A 21,020-nucleotide genomic window follows, 5' to 3' on the forward strand; every position below is an offset into this window, starting at 1 on the left:
GTTTTTTCTTTTTTTTAGTTTTTTTATTTTTTTACTCTATAAATACTCATATTTCATCCTCATTACACACACAAACACACATCTATTCTTCTCAAATCATTTTCATTTCCTCTCCAATTTTCATCTAACCTCTTCATCACAAAATGTCCGGCGACGGAAACGAGGGCGGCTCGGGCGGGTTTGACATCAACGCGTTTGGCGACTGGGGGGCATGTACAATGTATTGGGTGGTTCGGGTTCCGTTTGGTCGACGCCGGGCACCCAAGGCTCGTCGACGCCGGCGTGGCACCAACCATCCCATTTTGATGTGGATGCATACGCTCGTCCCTCCACCCTGAGGTATTCGCAGGGATTATCCCAAATTATGGAGGATTATCCGAATGAACCCACTCCTAAATGAGAACGAGGCGGTGGAAGCTCCAGGGCATTCGACGCCGTGGAGGAAGAGGCGGAGGCGACCGAGGAGGATGAGGATGTAGGCCAACATCCGTACAGCCGCAAGGACATGATGGCTGTGTACAACGCCTGGATCAGCGTCTCGTACGATCACATCGTTGGGAATCAACAAACCCGGAAGTGCTTCTGGGAAAAGGTCGTCGAGGCCTACAACGAGATTAAGCCGAAAGGGTCCCGCCGCCATATATTGAAGATGCTCCGCGCTCACTTTGACCGAGTTGACAGAGAGGTCAAAAAATTCTGCGGCATTTACAAGACTGAAGCGGCTCATTACCAAAACGGAGCCACGAGAGTCGACATTCTGATATCGGCTTTGCAAATCTATTTCGACGACACCGGCAAAGAATTCAAACATGTCGATGTTTGGGAGGTCGTCAAAGACGAGGCAAGGTGGGCCGGCGGTGTCCAGTCCAGCACGGGCTTGACCTCGAAGTGCACGAAGCACACGACGGGTGGCCAATACTCGTCTAGTGGGGGCGGTTCAGGCAACGCCGCACAAGAGGTTGCCTCGCAGGAGGTTGAGGGCACGACGGACGATGCAGGGGGTCCTCCCGTGGGCGCCGTCGGCCGCAAGGGACCAAGGCGGCGAAGGCAGCTAGAGGGAGGAGGGGCCGAGGCGAATCAAGCCAGGCGGGCTCCCAAGGGCCGCCCTCCTCCTTAATGTCCATGTACTTCACCGCCACGATGACAGACACTTCCCGCATGACGCCTGTCCAATTTCAAGCCCATCATGCCGACATTGTGTATCTGGCGGGACAACTTGGTATTCCGCCTCCACCGCCTCCGGGGGATGATTCGCCGGCGGAGTAGTTTTTATAATTTCTATAAAATTGTATTTTAAATTATATCTTTTTTTTATTTATTATGCCACGAATTTAATTATGTATTTTTTTTAGGATTTTAAGTTTTAATTTTTATTTTATTTAATGAATTTGTTGGAAATAAAAATAAAAAATGAAATTGAATGAATAGTTAAGGGATGCGATGGTTAAGAGACGGATAATAGATGGAGGGTTGCATATTCTGTCTCTTAGTTAAGAGATGGAGTGGAAAGTACAGTTGGGTCCATGAGTAGTTAAGAGATGGGACGGTTAAGAGCCGGATAAGAGACAGCGTTGCGGATGACCTTACATGTTTTTCATTAAAATTAGGTTCACCTTTCACAAATTTTTTTAGCTACAATTGTTAATATTTCTTAAAATTAGTAATGATTCAAAGGAAACACATAATCATGGACAGGGGGAGTATAGAGTAGGCCCATCAAATCGGAAGAATATAATTTGGTAAATGATTTTAGACTCACATTTTTGAATCTTCTATAATGATTTGAATCTTTGATGCACATAACAGATTTGATTTGTTCTTTAAATATAAAAATCAAATTAAATCAACATCGTAATAGATAAACGATATACAAAATTTATAACTAAAAAAATACAAAATATGAACGTAATTAATCCGTGTAGTATTAGGATTGAGCTCTATAAATTGATACAGCTAGTTGAAATTTCATATGAAACAGCCATGGCATCAAAGTGTATGAATATTTTGTCTCTCATCATCACCATCGTCGTCCTCATCCTGCTTACTCTCTCGACCCGAACCACGCGAAGGCGAAGCAACCCGGGTTTTGTGTTGGTAAAACCTAAATCTTATCTTCAAAGATATAATTATCTCGAATTTGGTGCTTGGGAAGAGCCGATTCTTGAATTCACCATCAGAACCTATCAAGAAAATTTTTGGGATCAGGCCCAACGGAAAATGCGATGCTAAGACGTGGTAGTTGATGAATTACCAGGTTCATTAGTTAGTAGTATTTCATTTTTTTAGTTCTCTTTTTTTTTGTAATTCCAGTTTCTGTCTATTGATTATTTGATGAAATATGTTGCAATTTAAAATGTTATGAGAAGCATTCTACACATTTAAACTAGTTTTTTCTGCAACTATATAATAGTATAATATTTTGAAGCTTACCAAACTCGATATATAGTAGTCATAATAAAATGACGCATGTCAAGTTCACTAGCTGATTGTGATTTTGCTTATGCGCCTCTCATCTAGGTCGGTTTCTATGTATGAAGTAATGATACACCTTCAACTTGAATATTAAGTTGAATGAATAATTTGTCGCTTCAACTTGTAAATATAAAACATCTAGTGTTAGTGCTTGATAAGAGGGATAATCCTATATGTTATATATATACATTTCATGTTATGCATGTCATGTGGTTGAAGCTTGTCAACACAGTGTCAACGGTTGACGCGGTGTTGACAATGTTCTGGCACTGTGTTTACATTTTATGTTTATGTTATTTTGTCAACGGTCCATATCCTAGTTTGGAGTTTGTATAATATTTAAAGTTTGCATTATATCGCTACTTTATATACGTATACATATAATTTTGGAATTAGTTAATTGCTTATATAATGGCGAAGTATATGTCATTTTTGCCTTTTTGGTTTGTCCTAAATTTTTCAAAAGTTTAATGATGAATCACAAAGTTTCAAAAATATGAATTGTCCATTTAACCAATGTTGTTCTATTGTACTCCATTTTTTAGTTTCTTAGTCTTAAGATGACATCGTTTATTTGTCTATGTCGTCATAGTCGTCATATTAATACATGGGTACATCATTATTCATCGAAATCATTAAATTTTTTACACGTATGCACCAATTTGTCGGGGCAAATCATTTGCCCAGAAATAAATCATCGTAGAACAATTGATAATTTTTAAAATATCATAATTTGGTGTGGTACTCGATAAAATAATAAAATTATGACAATGGAATGGACTCAAGTTAGAAAAAAATGAACATATAAATGAAATGATGATTTCTCTGCATTTCTATTCATCCCCTCTTCCATATGAGTAATAGCAACATACTCCCAATTCTAATTAAAAAAAATTGGAGATGTGAATCACAGAGCAATGGTTGGAATAAATATACAGAGATGCCAAATTAAAAACAAAGGATGCAAAATCACAAAAACCAACTGCCTACTTAGTTTGCATCCTTCTTTGTAAAAAACAGTCATCCAAATGAATTTCCACAGAAACTCAAAGATCTTCACATGTCTCAACAGTTACACCATACAAAACACACACACACACACACATGTCATGATCAAGAAAGTATACCAACGATGTAAGTTTAAAACTGAATATTAAGGACTAGATTGTGTTGTAGTATATGAACAAATGTAGCATGCTTTTTTTGATTGCTTGGAGTTTAGCATTTGTACCTTTTCTCTTCTAATATTCTATAACCACTTTGAGGTCGTAGTTTTCATACTCCTCTTGTTGCGCCTTCTGAATTTGTTGTGCTGAGGCCACGACAGAAGCGCGACATCTACTAATGCCAATGACTTGGAGGGTCGGGATATCTCCAACGTCGCATGGGATTTCCTCTAAATCATTGCATCCTGTCACATACAACTCCCGGAGAATAGGGAAGTTCGTCTCATCGGCTCTCCAGTGCACTATATTTAAGGAAATGAGGCGCAGACATTGCAGCGAACGAAACTCATCTCCTTCTGTCACCTCCCACACTTCTTCCTCTGCCTCCCCGTCTCTTTCAAACACACAACCGCTTAATACGAGCACTTCCAGATTCGGTAGCGCACATAGAGTTGTCAAGAAACTCCGGAACACCACACAACCAACTAGAATCAACTTTCTAATATTACATGGAAATCTGAGTTGGTGCAGAAAACGGCTACCGTCTTTATTCAACTCAGATTCACATCTTAACTTTTCAAGTTTGTGAAGATGGCTAAGATCAACTTCAATGTCGGGTGAGTCGATGTAATAGATTCCTAAGCTTATGATATTTGGGATGATCTCAAAGAAACCACCCCTAATCAGAGAAGGAGTTATCCTCACAAAGTAAATCGTCTGCAGTTTCTTACAAGCACATCTTATGTTGTATCCATTCCCAATTTCAATTGTTGTGTACAACTTGAGATGTCTTAACTCAGACATCTCCCATATCTCCGATGGCAAACCAAGCGTTGTCGGTTGTTGACAAATCAAGGTTTGCAGATTCCGCAATCTTGATACTCCAATTGGAAAACCTGAAGTGCACGAGAAAGCTAAGTAACGTAAGTTGACAAGTTGTAGTATTTCTTTCGGGAACTCTTTGTATACCTTGCTCATTACATCTAGCACCCGAATCAATCTTAATGCGGAAAAGATAGGAGATAAAAACCAATTTTCCGTGCATATAAAAGATCGAGCACTTGATATCAATCGGGGTGAAGCACACACATCTTCTATTCCAAATGGTGACAGAATACTAACACGGCGCAAGGAATTCTTGACGTTTAAAAACTTCTCCTCGTTAGCCTTCCTTATGCATAGATCCCTCAAAAGATCGTGGATCGAGTAACTCATTGGTTTCCCATTCTTCTTTTTTCGTTTAACGAAAAGTAGATTCCTCTCCACCATAGCTTTTAAGTAATCCTCGGCCTCGTCCTCCAAACTCTTATCTCCATTATATTTCACAAATCCTTCGCCTATCCACATACTCTTAAGTCTAGATCCCTTAATCTCGTAATCTTCTGGAAAAGCTCCCATATACAAGAAACATGGTTTCAAGCGAATCGGTAAGTGGTTATAACTCAAGGAAAGTATACTGGCGAAATGCTCGTCCGATTCAACGATTGAAGCTTTTACATCCATTGAAAAATTATACCAAACATCTCTTGATCTTTCGACCTTTGACAAGAGCCCTCCGATCAAATGAATGGCAAGAGGAAGCCCACTGCAGTCACTCCCGATCGTAGCCGCCACCTGTCGCAATTCGTCGGGGCAATCCTCTTCTCCAAACACAATCTGGCAAAGTAAATCCCGACTCGCAAACTCGTCTAGCAACTGCACATGATGCAGACTCTTCGACCCCGCAACATGTTCCGCCACGTCAGACTCCCTAGTGGTGATCACAATTCGACTCCCATTATTATTATCCGGGAAACACATCCTTATCGCATCCCAGACTTTCGTGCTCCATATATCATCCAACACAATCAGGTATCTTCGCTCAAAGAGCCTCTTATGCAATATATCTCTCAGCTCATAATCTCCGCATCCAGCCAGTTCATCACTGACCTTTTCATTCGGGCCACGAAGGAGACTAAACATAATTTCTCGCATGTTGGGAACTTGCGAAATCGCAGCCCATCCGCGATAATCAAAGTGAGACACTATACACGGATCTTCGTAAATATTCCGAGCAAGGGTGGACTTACCGATACCTCCCATACCAACGATGGGGACGATCTCCCGCTTCCTCTCCACATTCGTGAGACGATCCTTCAACTGCAGCAGATCTTCATCAACTCCCACCAAATCTCCCTTATACCTCAGGGAAGAAGAAGCACTCTTTTCCTCAAATTCCACCAGCAAATCTGGTGTCAGGTCATGCAAGAAAACCAGTGCAGAATCAAGTTGTTGAGTTACTTGTTGCAGATCTGGTGTGGAAAAGGTCAAGCTCTGGCTTTCTGGGTTGGAAAGCATTTGATGAAGCATCTCTGATTCAATGATGTCTTCTGTTTTATACACGACATCTCTGATTCGGCTTTCCAGACTTGCTGCTTTGGTGTGTGGAGAATTTTCAAGAATTTGCATCAGAGCTTTGTGGAGGAGGGATTGGAGTTGGGGTTTGTTGTGATCAAAAGCCCAGTGGGTTTGTTCAGGATGTAGGATTTGTTGTAGGATGGTGACGAGAGATTGAAGATTGTATGCCATTTTTTTCTTTCAGATTTCATGCAGCAATGAGAGCAAAAAAAGGCAGTTATCTTTGCTGATTGAAAGTGGAACACAACACAATCAATCCCTACATGAGCTGTAATCCACTGAGAATGGTCTACCGTCTACATATCTTTACTCAATTACCGATATGACTTTACTCCCTTCATCCGCCGTTTAAAAAACCATCTTGCCATTTTAGTTTGTCCATGATTTATAAAACTATTTACTTTATTCCACGTTTAGTATGCAGATTCTACATTCCACCAACTTTTTAAACTCACAATCCAATATAAAACTATACTACTTTAAATGGGTCTCACGTTCCACTCACTTTCTTCCTTTACTTTTCTTCACAAAGTCAATCAAGTTCAACCCGTGCTGAGTCAAAATGGCTCTTTAAATAATGGACGGTGAGACTACTATTTTATTCTTTCTTTATTTTAACTTTTTTAAATCTAGCTTTCAAATGAAATGTATCCACTAAATTGAGACGTAAGGAGTATTACTTATGTATGAGAATGGTCTACTGGGTGAATTCTAGTTTCACAAATTATCGAAAAAATTATGAAATGAAATTAAATTTTGGTTAAAATTACAAAATTTGATTAAATTTCGGTGTGCGGCCTAACTTTAAAACTTAATTGAAAATAAAGTGTATATATCAATAATACTACTAATTAATTATTTAAAGATTCGTCTATATCTCTTAATTTTTTTTTATTTTTGAAATATTTTCATTTTAATTTGGTTTTTCAATTTCTATATTTCAAATTTGGATTTTTCAGAAAATTCATTGACTTTGATTTTCTTTATCACAAAATTTTAATTTTTCTTTGTAATTCAATTTTCGCCAAAAAGAAATGCACACTCACATGGATCTAAGTTAAGCGATTGATTGAAGGTGAAGGTAGAATGAAAGGGTGTTTTGGCATAGCAAAATCAATATAGCTAGTAAATTTGCATCTATGTTTTGCAATATGCAAAACAGCATTAAAAGGAAAAGTAAGAATACAAATTGATCCCAAAGCATAGAAAGAAGCAGAAACCACATCCTATAACCAAATTCATATTTTTAGCTGAATACTTGCCTTGGTTTGCTCATGTTCATTTGTATATTCGTCATCATTCTCTTCATCACTCTCCTCATCTCTATATCCTCAACACCAGTGACAATTTTCAGTAAAAATTTAAAGATGATCATTGTAGAATGCTAGCTAGCTACTACTCTCTTAATTGCTATAATACCTCGGTCATTCCCTCTTCGTTTGACAAATTCTTCATAATATTATCTTCCTCGGTATTAGATGTATACTCATCATCATTCTCCTCTTCATCATCACCCCTTAACATTAGTGCCAATTTTAGGAATTTAAAAATAACGAAGAGAGTACAAGATGGTTTGGTGGTGTAGTTGGTTATCACGTCAGTCTAACACACTGAATGTCACCTGGGCGAAGCCAAATATTTTTTATTTGTTATTTAAGCAAAATAAATATATTGCTCTGCTCGTCTTCCATAGTGCCATTGGAACTGAGGAAACAAAATAGATTATATGTTTGTAAGGTGTATGCAAATGTGAAATGTTATAAGCTCAATCATTAAAAGATTAAAAAATCCGACCTGCCGGATTCGAACCAGCGACCTAAGGATTTCAGCTCTCATACTACAGTCCTCCGCTCTACCAACTGAGCTAAGGTCGGTTGCCGTTCCTTTGTCATTAGATAATTGTAGTAACGAAAAGCTAAGAAGGCCAAACAAAATCAATAATTTGGTTTCAAACGATACATTCTCTAATTATAACTAGAGTAGTTCATAAAACTCGTTGAATATAAACCCATTTGCATAAATTTTACAGAGAAACAATAGTATAGTTATAGGCTTATAGCAATGAAATGTTATTCGAAAATGTGAAGCACGAGTTTTACAGCAGCATCAACACATATTGCTACACAGACAAACAATTATACTAAAACATGAATGATACTGATACATCATGATTTCTTGGAATACATAGACTCCACCTTGCCATCATTCCCACCAAGCAGCATGTACTTATCCTTCCTAGTCAGCTGAGTGCACTCAAACCCCAGCGCATCCGCCAACATCCTCTGCACATGATTCGCCACCTCGATCGACGACTTCCCCCCTGCCTTTACCGTCATCTCCTCCGGCAGCCTCTCCAGGAACGTCACCTCGTACGTCGGCCTCGGGTTCATGAAGTAAAAGTAGGCGTCCCAGAACTTGACCCCCCTCACCGTCGTCCCGTGGAACATGCTCTGCTTCAGGTTCACCGCCACCGGCACCACCCGGTCGCTCAGCTCCGCGAACAGCGCGCTGAACCGCAGCAGGTACGGCTCCCTGCACGTCGTCCCCTCCGGGCACACCACCAGGTCCCCCTTCTGCAGCAGCGCCTTGATCATCGCCGCATCCGCCTCCCTGTCCCGCGTCAGCGCCACCGCTGGGATAGGGGACAGCAGCCTCGACAGCTTGCTCACGCTATACGTCACGCACGAGACCTTGCGCCCCAGCGCGATCGCAATCACGATGGGGTCCAGGGCCGTGCGGTGGTTGCATACATAGAGGTTGCCCGGGGAGCTCGGTGGCGGCGGGTTGCCCTTGATCACGAGGTTGATCCCCAGCATTGGGTAGGTGTAGCGAACGATGCGCTCCGGGAGGGGTAGGTTGAAGTAGACGCGGATCAACGAGAGGACGAACCCGAATGGCAGCCAAATGTAGGTCACTAGTGCGTTCAGTGGCGTCGGTCGCTGGACTAGACGGCCGTCGTGGAAGATCAGCCGTCTTTTTAGCCGATCGACCGGCAACGGCTTCGCTGTCTTGCTCGGGTGCACCATGTACCCTTCCTGTTCAACATAACCATTACTTGTTACACAGATCAACCACGGTAAAAATAAATGAGCTATATTCCTTTTCGGATTGTCACAAGTCAATTACTCTTGTCAAAAAAAATCAATAACTTATGTATCTATTCACTTATTTATAATGGAAGGAAGGAGTAAATTGACTTTATCCAAATTTAATTGGAGGTGCAGGAGAGAATATATATGTCACATGCAGTTGAGAAACTAATGTGATATTTACTCACATTAAATTAGCCAGCTTGAAGTGATAAAGTTTCGAAATAAATTTGGACACATGCGTTGTTAAAAGTTGGGTTATTAATGCTGTGCCTCCCTTTTAGGTCTCAAAGCCCAACTACATTTTACAACACCATCAACTGCTACATTTATTAGGTGACTCCAATATAATTAGTAGTCGTTTTTAATTATTTTAGATTTCGTTTTCAATAACGTTTATGTCCTTGTCTAGACATATAGATTAGTATTACTATTTGACCATATTAACTATGATTGGCCATAAACGTTTATTTTTTTAAAATTTCAAAGATAACATTAGTACCATATAGTTTTCCCCCTTTTTTCTAAGAGATAGTGTTTTAGAAGTAGTAACTGAATCCCCAACTTTTCAACTTATTGGTTAGAGATAGAAATAAATGTCAATATCCAGTTAACGGAGGGATTCATTCACCTGCTCATTTATTTTCATTGGCGTATTATGCAAAAACATGTGATAAAATTTAATGCTCGTTGAAAACCAAAAACATGCAAGAAAGCAAAAGTCATCATGAATATGTACACATTGAAACATTTTTTGACAGATATAGAATCCTACATAAATCAAGAAATATTAAACAAGCATTTTCGAAAACCATTGATCTAAGTCAAGTCACCATCCTTCTACGTAATAGGAGTACTACTATAAACAATATTTTTCTACTAATTTGCCGAAATCGACATAATTTAATCAAATTTCAACGGATCAGGTCGTTCACCAACATTAATTCCAATTATATGGCTAGTCAACCTACTGTCACAACTCTCAAGAATACATAAACAATTCCAAATTAAGTTGATGATATTCTAAGCTATGAAATTCATTATAAGCGCTGTGCTGTGCATTACGAACTTTCTTTTCAATGTTTACCAGATTATATTCAGAAGTATTGGCGATTTTGATGCTCCGATTGAAAATAAATTTCAAGTTCAATTCAATAATTAATTAGGATAACATAGAAAATCAACCGACAACAGTAAAATCTCAGTTAATCACATAGAAAAGCCTGAGGAACACCTTCAATTTGAATCAATTACTCAAAATTCGAGCTAAAATGTAGTAGAAGGCGAAGAAGATAACTAACCTTACAAATTGACATGAAATCGTGGTCAGATTCCCGATCTCCGATTCCGATATCCGGCTTCTCCTCTCCGAACTCGCGCAGCACCCCCAATTTCTTCAATTTTCCCACCAAAACCCCAGGTTTCTTCACGAATCCCGTCGCCTTCTTCGTCTTCGGATCTACCTCAATCTCCGTCCCGATCACCTTATCTCCGCCCAAATAGTCCTTCACGAACGGCTCCACCATGATCGTCGGATTCGCCGTGATTATCACTTTCCTCTGGCACTTCTCGAACACGGCGTAGCTCTCCGGCCGCAAGTCGGCGGCGTAGAACCTCGGCAGCACGGCGCGCGCGGCCAGCTCGATGTCGCGCACCTTGATCCCGGAGAAGGAGATGTAGATCAGCATCTGGATGGCGAGGGCTTCGGAGACGAAGACGTAGGCGACGGCGATGAGCGGGAAGGAGAGGAGGAGGATGAGGCCGCGGAGGAGGCTGCCGGCCTCGATCGCCACGAGCATGAAGTAAGGGAAGGAGGAGCGGGAGATCAGGAGCGTTCCGTCGAGATCCGCCGCGATCGAGTGGCGGTTTGAGCTGGAGAGGTCGCATTTCTCGATTGAGGGGAAGCGCGCCGCGGCGGCGGCGGCGGTTTCAGCCATTTTCGTCTCTCTCGAAGTTTCGCGTGTTTGTGTGTGAGTGTGTGGAGAGGTTTATGTATGCATGAATTGTGTATATTAATGAGTGTAGGTGTGATTTGTTGGGGAGGGAGTTAGTGTTTTAAATGAGGATGGGGATGTCAAATGACAGATATGCCCTCTTTTCGGTGGTTGTTTTTTCTTTTTCTAGTTATAATATGTAAATATTAAAAATTTCAAGTAACAAATACTCGTATAAGATACTCCGTATAAGATACTAAGATGAAAGAAGCACAATTTAATTGGTAAAATATTTTTTCTTTAACCAATTAGTCGAGAAAAAAGTACCCTCACAAGTGATGTGTTTCTTTTTTTGCCGTTATTTTGCGAAGATGATAGTAATAAATAGCTAAAGTGAAGAGAAAAATATAGAAAATAGTCGTATATACATTATTATCTTACTTACTTTACTTTATCTCTATTCTAACTATAGTGTGATTTTTATATGGAAAATATGCATCCACAGATACATATTTGAACCTACTATATGAGAAATATAAATGTCATCATAACATTGGGTATTTCAGTTTTGCCACTTAATCTAGATCGCATTACCTTGTTATTACACACCATCCATACATATTCCCTCCCTTTGATAAAAAGAAGTCTCATTTTGCTATTTTAATTCTTTTGTTAATAGAAATTTTATTTTATTTTTTACTATAAATGATAAATAATTTTATATTCCACTAACTCATTTCATTTAACATAAAATCTCATTGCCATACAATTTATTATTATTATTTAATAAGGGCATGCATTGTTGATGCACGTGACTAAATAATCGTAAATTTAATCCAAGAGTAGTTCCCGCTTTACTACCTAAATTCCGCCTGGAATTTTGTTTTCTTGATGCATAGAATAGAACATACAATTTCAAGATATATTTCTTGTTTGATAGTAGTATTTGAAATAGAATAAATAATTTTCAAAAGTTTTTTTTCATATGCTTAAAATAGTCCTACATGATAAGTTGGTGGACGAAAGCTTGGTTTCTTCATTACTTGTAGAAAACGCTGCAATGTTTGGTGGCCAAATTTAATTATACAACTAGTAGTCTAGTACATTTAATGGGTGTTCCCTCCACCCTCCAACTCCCCTAATACGACGTTCATTTGCTTTCATAAAATATAATTAATGGAATTGAAATATAGTGATATACGTATTTATTATTAAATTAATGCATTGTGCTTGCCAAATGAGTGCATGTTACGGACGTTCTCCGTAACGAGGCCGGATGGCTAACTTCTCGGAGAGATAAGGTGATCGAACCTTCGACGTGCTCGAAGGAAAGCTCACGAATTGCTGATTTTCGGACGTTCTCCGATGAACAACAATTTGGAAACGAAATATGATATTCTTGTTACTCAAGACAAGTTTGTGGAAAATAATATATTCATTGAATGATTAGAATGATAACAAGCTCTCCTATTTATAATACTAGAATACTACTACTCTAACTTAATGAACAAGAAACAAATATCTAAATAAATATGGGAAAGATATGGTGAATAAGGGAAAACTAAATAATTAGAAGATCCTAAGAGATATGATAGATATGATCGTATCAACTCCCCCACGGTTGAAATCCACCTTGTCCTCAAGGTGGGAACCATAAAGCAACGACGAGAGTTGAAAGCAAACGCTTTGGCGAGGCGTCTCCTCCTGGATCAAACCCATATCGAACAGCTGAACGTCCCCCTTCTTCACCTTTGTCAAAAATCAACAAAGGAGACCCAATGTTGTCGGCAAAATTCCATGCCAAAACGAAAAGCTTGTCCACGCTTTCAAGAATGCCCAAACATGACGTGTCATTGCGCGGAGGGATCAACCTCGCATCGGTGTCGAGCGATGTTGATCGAGGATTCAGACGTGTAGCATCCATAACATGCAAATCCCCATAGTTAAAGGCAATCTCCTTCAAATGTATTGGAAAGGACGGTGCAACTTTATTTCCAACTAATGCACATAGATAAGCACCACCATTTTCACTAAAATAATTCTCAACAACATCGGGAGATGTCATTCGAGCAGGGTCGAGAGATGCGACGACCTTTTTCACTTCCTCCATGGAATCAACCTCCTCGTCGCCATCTAACAATGTTTCTTCCTCTCCACTGATATAGGGGCTGCACGGCGGAGAGATCATAGCTGGTGGAGGTAGTACATCTATCAATCCGCTCTCCTCTCCGTTGTCGTCGTCGGGGCTGCAAGACGGGACTGTTGGGGGCAGATTCGAAGATGGGACAACAGCTATAGCGGGCACGGGCAGTGACGCTGCTGAACGACAGTGGCTTGTCATGCTCAAGCAAGATGACGAGCGTTGTGGTGGTGGTGGCGGGACAACACTGACAGTTAGTTGTGAGTTGCTAGATGGGTCTCGGTGGACATCAGCGTCCTCATCATATCCCTCAGAGTCACAATCATAATCAGGGTAATATACGGATGCGCTCTCTTCATAATCCAGGTTACCTATCGGCACCCTAGCGCTCGGCGGGTCCCAACAGGGTGGGTGGCGAGAAGGTTGGTTCTGCAGCTGTAGAAATTGATGAAGCGGGAACCCCTTGTACGTGGGTGGCGGTCCATAGTCGAAGGGTTGATAGTGTTCGGGCACTTGATAACGAGTTTGGTGGAGGTGGTACAGCCGGCGTCTAGCCTGCTGATATGGAGGCGGCGGTGGGTACCTATCCGACTGGTGGTGTTGTGGCCGCCGGTACGTAGGCTGGGTGTAACGTCGATGCTGCTTGTTCCAATCAGCACCGCCACGATCTGGAAGACCGTAAGGTGGTTCCGGATCAGGCCGTTGTGGAGGTCGAAGCTTCCCCAGTCGTCGGTTGTTCGCGTTCATACGCGACTCCAATTTGTCCACCCGTCGATCCATACTGTCGAGGCGTGCATTTAATTTATCAAACCCTAATGTGATTGGGTCAAACCTTCGACGTGCTCGAAGGAAAGCTCACGAATTGCTGATTTTCGGACGTTCTCCGATGAACAACAATTTGGAAACGAAATATGATATTCTTGTTACTCAAGACAAGTTTGTGGAAAATAATATATTCATTGAATGATTAGAATGATAACAAGTTCTCCTATTTATAATACTAGAATACTACTACTCTAACTTAATGAACAAGAAACAAATATCTAAATAAATATGGGAAAGATATGGTGAATAAGGGAAAACTAAATAATTAGAAGATCCTAAGAGATATGATAGATATGATCGTATCAGTGCATCACTAGGATTAAACCTTATCACTAGATGAGAATTCCGCTTCTCAAAATGCAGTTATTTTTACTGTAAATATAATGATTTTATACATTCATTATAATATTAGGACTCTGATAGTACATTTTATACAAATGTAATATCATTTGGATAAGCCATAAAAGTCATAATGCCAAAAAAAAGACGGTCAACTAGAAATCCATTGTCTGCAAGCATAAGAAATCTAATTTTTCTATACATAAAAAGGACATTATGCAAAGAAATTTATTAGTCAAATTCACATTTTCTTTTTCTTACCACACTCAACCTACAAAATCCGCTCAAGTTTTAGGCTTGGTAGTGTTTTGCCAATCATATTTACTGATAAAGACTGACATGATAGTTAATTAATCGAATTAGGCAAGACAAATTACAATCTTCATTTCTTAATTTTTTGAACTTTGTTTGTAGTATTAAATAAATTTAACATATAATTAAATTAAACTAGATGCAAACTTGCTCAATCATAGTACTTTTCAGTATACAAACCGACACTTTGTACTGGTGAATTATAGGTCGAGTTATGACTAGTATCCTATAATTCACCAAGCAAGATTGTGAGAGCATTAATTATATAGAGGCTTATCATAGTTTCAGAAACATTAATATTGCACCTACTTTAATCTAATTTGGTTGGTAGCTGGGGTGGCTATCATAGATAATGTTCATATACAGAAATTTTATTGAAAACGAAATCAAATTTGTGGCTATCTGTTTGATAGAGTTTAATAATTATTTTCCATTTTATACTATTATGAGAAATCCCTCAAAGCTAATATTCAAATTTAACTTCAGCAACACTTAGTTTTTCTCACCCTTTATTTAAAAGCTACAAATAAATAAATATTCCTAATTGTACCAAATTGTTTGGTATTTAAACAAGACTAAAGTCTAATTTTGGTCCCTTACATTTGCTCTAAAATTCTTTTTGGTCTCTTACATTAAGTTTGTGACCTTTTGGTACCTAACATATTGTTTTGGTACTTTTTTGTCTTAAAAATATTGTTTTGGTCCAAAATAACCATTTTCTGTTAAAATTAACAGTCAACATGTTTGATCAATTTAATAACTTAATTATAATTTAGGACTAAAGTCCAATTTTGGTCATGTGCATTTTCCATAAAATTTTTTGCGACTCTCATATATTAAGTTTATGACCTTGTTTGGGACCAAAAAGTACCAAAATAATATGTTAGGAACCAAAAGGTCACAAACTTAATGTAAGGGACCAAAAAGAATTTTAGGGCAAATGTAAGGGACCAAAATCAGACTTTAGCCTTTAAACAATTGTATAACTCAATACTTTAGATCAAACTTGGCAAAGGTGTAAAATGAAATATAAGTTTATTTGATTTAAGTTTAGAGGTACATAGTCAGAAAACAAGAAGCATTTTATTCCTATCCGTAGTGGTACACTAAAGCCTCTACACAAGAGAACACCTAATCTCATAGAGAGCATGTAGTAAGAGGGTCGCTTGAGTCGCCAAGAATTGTGTTAATGGTGTCGAAACTGTCATTGTTCGTCCTGTTGAAGCCGAACGTGCGGGCAGGGTCTGTAAGGCTCCCCGACTGTCCAAAGATGCTTTAGATCACCTCTCTTGTTCGCCAACACTATCAGAGTCCCTGAAAACACAAAATTATCGCGTGTTGATTATGTGAGACGTGCTGATGAATTTGAATTAGGACACCGGGTTTGAGTTTAACCTAGAGTGAAAGGGACAATGTATAGTAAGGCAGGCTGGCCATGTCCATCCATCAGATTCAGAGCCACATAAGTAATTAGCAGACCTGTTGCCAGTAATTTCGAAAGTGCGGTATTATCAGTAAAAATCTCTCTCTTTCTCTCTCCCACGAAAAATGTTCGTTTACCTAAACCATAAGCCAGCATTGCCCACAGGAAATATCCAGCTTTTAGGCTTTTCTTAGACAGCCAATCATACCTGCAAGAACCCATGCCACGCGGTTAAAAGGTGAAGTTTTTGCGTTCATGCATATATTTTGCAGCAGACCAACAAATCTCAGTGAGGATAGGCTTCCAAAATACGTATATTTGGTGAAAGCTTGTGAGGTGTGTGCAATACGAGCATGAGTTGTCGTATTAGGAGGTTTGCGATGTTTCTTGAAGTGAAAAACCCAAACATTAGGTGAAGTTACTCTTATGACATTTTATAGAGGAGAAAATGTGAGGTCTCGAGAGAAAACTAGATTATGAATTCTTCAAGAAACTCGGGGTTAACCATTTTGGCAAACTCTTCAAGAAAATGTGTCGTACGGGGATGGATGTCAAGTAGTTGTTTGCAATAGTGTCACGGACCCTTATCCCAGTAGGCCTGGGGCGTAACAGGATAAGAGACGGGAACGAGAGTTAAACATGGTGGTTCAAACCTTAGTGAAAAAGTTACTAGCAGTCCAGGTATGATAATATCACCAAATCCGATGATACTAAATCCACCCCAAGGGTCGAACATTCGAGGGATTTTGAGTAGCATGGGAATACCATCTTCTCCACTCCCGTCACCACGAGCTACCTACAAGAAAGAACCAAGAACACAGTTATAAGGCAGCTATCGAAACCGACAAAAGTTTATATTATGCTTCATTTCAAGATTTGAACAATTGCTCACCACTATCATCACACTCTTATGGAACCACCATTTTGACAAAAAAACCCAAAAGATGTCATACAAGAACGAACAGCTCAGTAAAACTGTTCCAACCTGAGGAATCCAAGGATGGACTGTGATCAGATCAAATAAATTCAAGTAACACATGTATCCAGATAGATTATTTTCAGCCCGAGTATGTTTTGTTTGATTTTATGGCATAAAACACCCACTGTTGTTTAAACGTCCAGAGAGAACATGTTGATACTTTGTGTAATGCTATAATAATACTCAAAAAATTTCAGAGATAAATTTACAGGTATTCCTTTTTTTATTGTATATATATTTTTATGTTCGGAAGGGTGGTGGTCAGGCTTGTTCAGGACTGGTGTTTTCCCTAGACAGTTGACACAAAATCAAGAAATAAAGATCGTTACAACAAAAATAATAATAGAAAGCAGGTAGATTGAAACGCTTCCAACAATAGCTTGGTGATTGCATCTAAGAAAAAGACACTATCTAGTATAACATGAGTCTCGATAACCACCTTGAGATTTGGAATGCGTACTATTTGGAGAACAGTTATGATAAGCGCAATTCCCTGTTACAGTGATAAATTTCAAGATCAGCCAAACATTTAGTAGATAGCATTCACAATCTACGTAAAGAAACTACATACATAGATTTTCATCTTCTTGTGAAACAAGTTAAGCCATGAAATGGAATGGAATGGCAAGTGAAACTAGTTTGATTCCTATGGCATCAGGTTCTACTGCAGATTGACTTCTCGAAGCAGAAGAGAAAAGGGCAGCTTATGAGCAAATTTGACGACAAGCATATTTTGGAGCTGTCTTATTTTCTAAATGTGGCATTTATGAGCAAACTCGCATGAATCAATGAGCGTAAACAATTTTGCTCCCATCTAGTCAACTATCATATTTTACTATTGTAAGCATTTGATTTTAACACGATTACTAAGCATACAAAATTTTACTTAAGCTAATTCGTGCTATTTGGATCTCATTTTAATAAAGAAAACAATACTGACAGACAGAAATATCATTCTTACAAGTATATCTTGGCCAATCCAAGCGATAGAGGCACTGCGGTACACTGCCCATAAAACAGAAAATGCTATGCAAATTGGAGAAACAGCGAGTGTCAGATATGATACAGATCCGAGAACAGGTATTTTGACAAACGACTCTGCAGCATGTTCAAACCATCTGAAACTATATTTCGGTAATGTAAGTCAATGCTATGAGAACATAGGATTGCAAACTTATCGAGCAAACAACAGTGCGGCTCCTCTGTGCTCCACAAGCAAATGCACACCCAAACTCAATCATTAGACACACGCACACGGCACATCCATCCATGCATAGACCACACAAATATATTAAGTAAGCATAAGTTAAAGAACAAATATAACATACCAGGCTAAAATGGCCACTAGACAAGTTTGCAACCCCTGCGATACAAAACAAACGAAATCAGTGCTCAGTTAAAGTCAGATGTAGCAGCCCATATTCTCATGAATTAATCAACGAAGGCGAGCTAGGTGCAACATAATACACCCCGAGAAATTTTTTTTGTCAAATGAACTATTGGAGTACAGTGAAATTCACATGAAGACACAAAAATTTCAAAAAGTTTTCGTGGGTCACTTCAGAGATTCTAATGCATAGTTTGAGCAATTATCATGCAGAACCGAAAATCTTTTCACTGGCATGAAAACCCCACAAAGAACTTAGAATGTCAGTAATGATATCATACCTCTACACCACCTATGCAAAACACAACCACGAGAATTTCAATGAACCAGTAAGACATCAACTTGTAGAGCATAACCAAGAAACAAGAGGCAAACACGACAAAGAAAATTGCCGAGGCTGTGTTGATCTCGATTAGACCACTTGAATGGTGAGTATCGCTGGTTAAGTGTTCATCAAAACCATCCTGATAGGTTAACATTAAACATCAGAACTGCACGAGGACCCTTATCTTTCTTCTATTATCAACAACGTAAGCTTATGCTGAACAACGCCCTGCACTACCTTTAAAAGCTTGTCGTGCTCAATAGCTGCTTCCCTAGCACTCCATGCAGACCAATAAGATGCACACAAGACAGTACCGACAGCCATCAGCCATAAAAACACTTCAGCAACATCAACCAACGGGCGTTTTGGCGAGTAAATCTGGATGGAAACTGAAAATAACACCAAGGTCGTGAAAGGGATGCAATAGACGAAATGATGCGGACAGAGAACATACAACTACAGAAACCGTGGTACAAGCATCTTGGTGGCATACAAAAATCCGTTAGGAGTAAATATATCAGGTGCTATTCTAATGATCATAACCTTAGAGGCCAAAGCTTACCGTGCGAACTGTTTTTCATGCTAACTTTCAAGCTCCCACCAGCATCTTGCGGAAGCATGACTACCGGTATGCCAACATCTACAACAGTCTCATTTTTCTCACACACCATCTTGAAGAGATCTGGATGACAGCACCATCAGGAGGGAACCGTGAAGTATCAGCAGCGTAATATCAACATCTAATTAAGTTTAGTTGTCAACATTATAGTAATGATCCATGGATGAGTCCCTATATAACTTTTAGTTGGACACTGGAACGGCGTAGTAGAGGAGTAACGGGGCTATCACAATATTTAGAAATGAAACCAGAGATTACTACTTAAGAATCATGTGTGTTCCTAAAGAAAATTATATCTGCTACGGAAATGAATTCATTTAGTTGGAATTGTGAACGGTGTTCAGCTAACCGGAAAGCTATAACTTTATCATGGTCCTAAGACAAAAAAACTGTGGTGTGGTGACAGAGAATATACCTGTCTGATTGTTTATGATTAGTAGAGCTGAAGCACCAGCGGCTTCTGCAACTTTTGCTTTGGTAACAAAACTGCAGTTCCCCCGGTGCACCAAGATAGCCTCACCTGTCAGCTATGAAAATGCAAAACGGATTAATAAGCCAGGTATAAGAAAAACAAATAGTCACAACAGTTGCAAATGTAACCGAGAAGAATACCTTGTTCCTTGGTGTACTACAACAATCAGGAGGGTCTGCAAGAGAAACTATAATCTGGTCGGCACGCTTCTCCTGTGACTCCAATGTCGGACCAAATCGAGCACCGATACCAACGAATTGTGTTACCTCAACACCATCTAGCCAAATAGGGACTTTAACCTATTGAACAGTCATGAACTGCAACTTCAGCTGATCATGTTCACATAAATTAGTGGAGGAATTGGGTTTGGATTTCTTCAAATTTCATTCCCTTTAACAATTCATACAGATCTATGATCCCACTAATACCAACAATTCATAAAGAAAGTTATATATCAACTTCAGCCTAAACTATTGAAAACAAAATCTTTTCACACTATTCCTAATACCCACCTTTCCTTCTCCATATAAAGACTACAGACCAACACACAAGATTCAAAAACATCGTAATTATAGGCAATAGGAATACTAATATAAAAGACATAGTAATAATTAAATAGCAAAACAAAATCTATACTGAATCAGACCTTTAATTATATCATATAAAAACACAACCAACTGTAGAAAAGTTCAATTAAAAAAACATCAATTATAAAAAAAATCCGTTACCTTGTCCGATATTTTATAAGAAAAGTTCAATTACTTTAGTGAAGGAAATGCAAAAAGGCGAAAGCTTTAAACTGCCAAAAAAGTAAGAAGAGAGAGAGAATTACCAGTACGAAATTGTTGTCACAGCCAGGCTTCTTGGGAGCAATATCATCTTGGTGAACTATGTCGCCAGCAAAGACGAGGGAAGTGGAGAGGAAGAGAGCAAAATGTGAGTAGAGAAGTACGGTCCTGAGGTCCATGAATTGGGGAAAGGGGAAAATATCTGAGGTGAGAGAGATCAATTGGGTCAAAAGGGGGCTTACTTGAATTCCAATTTTCTGGTGATATTATTGTTGAGATGCGAAGTAGAGGGTGACAAAAAGAATGAGAGTTGAGGTATGTACAAAGAAATGAGAGGAAAAAGGAGAAAATTG

At 39.1% G+C, this 21,020-nt stretch overlaps 3 protein-coding genes and 1 non-coding gene across 4 annotated transcripts; all 4 read right to left on the bottom strand.

Moving 5' to 3' along the window:
• Positions 1 to 4,418: 4,418 nt before the first annotated feature.
• On the bottom strand, positions 4,419 to 6,317 carry LOC121761543 (putative late blight resistance protein homolog R1A-10). The gene is made up of 2 exons (XM_042157184.1): positions 4,608 to 6,317; positions 4,419 to 4,534 (listed from the first exon to the last, which is right to left on the bottom strand). The coding sequence occupies exons 1-2, from the start codon at positions 6,204 to 6,206 to the stop codon at positions 4,490 to 4,492; spliced, it is 1,644 nt and encodes a 547-aa protein (XP_042013118.1). The 5' UTR covers positions 6,207 to 6,317; the 3' UTR covers positions 4,419 to 4,489.
• A 1,506-nt stretch (positions 6,318 to 7,823) lies between these two features.
• Positions 7,824 to 7,909, bottom strand: TRNAY-GUA. Its single transcript is given in 2 exon segments — positions 7,824 to 7,859; positions 7,873 to 7,909. It is a non-coding gene; the product is annotated as a tRNA-Tyr (tRNA).
• A 171-nt stretch (positions 7,910 to 8,080) lies between these two features.
• LOC121760206 (probable glycerol-3-phosphate acyltransferase 8) lies at positions 8,081 to 11,136 on the bottom strand. The gene is made up of 2 exons (XM_042155853.1): positions 10,426 to 11,136; positions 8,081 to 9,070 (listed from the first exon to the last, which is right to left on the bottom strand). The coding sequence occupies exons 1-2, from the start codon at positions 11,059 to 11,061 to the stop codon at positions 8,201 to 8,203; spliced, it is 1,506 nt and encodes a 501-aa protein (XP_042011787.1). The 5' UTR covers positions 11,062 to 11,136; the 3' UTR covers positions 8,081 to 8,200.
• A 4,556-nt stretch (positions 11,137 to 15,692) lies between these two features.
• On the bottom strand, positions 15,693 to 21,020 carry LOC121760205 (signal peptide peptidase-like 4). Its single transcript, XM_042155852.1, has 14 exons — positions 20,712 to 21,020; positions 20,020 to 20,178; positions 19,823 to 19,934; positions 19,351 to 19,470; positions 19,026 to 19,177; positions 18,745 to 18,927; positions 18,405 to 18,439; positions 18,038 to 18,200; positions 17,516 to 17,569; positions 16,990 to 17,082; positions 16,751 to 16,893; positions 16,235 to 16,305; positions 16,070 to 16,153; positions 15,693 to 15,988 (listed from the first exon to the last, which is right to left on the bottom strand). Exons 1-14 carry the CDS (start codon positions 20,844 to 20,846, stop codon positions 15,879 to 15,881), a joined length of 1,614 nt encoding a protein of 537 aa, XP_042011786.1. The 5' UTR covers positions 20,847 to 21,020; the 3' UTR covers positions 15,693 to 15,878.

Source organism: Salvia splendens, chromosome 13, assembly GCF_004379255.2.
Source record: "Salvia splendens isolate huo1 chromosome 13, SspV2, whole genome shotgun sequence".
NCBI lineage: Eukaryota > Viridiplantae > Streptophyta > Magnoliopsida > Lamiales > Lamiaceae > Salvia > Salvia splendens.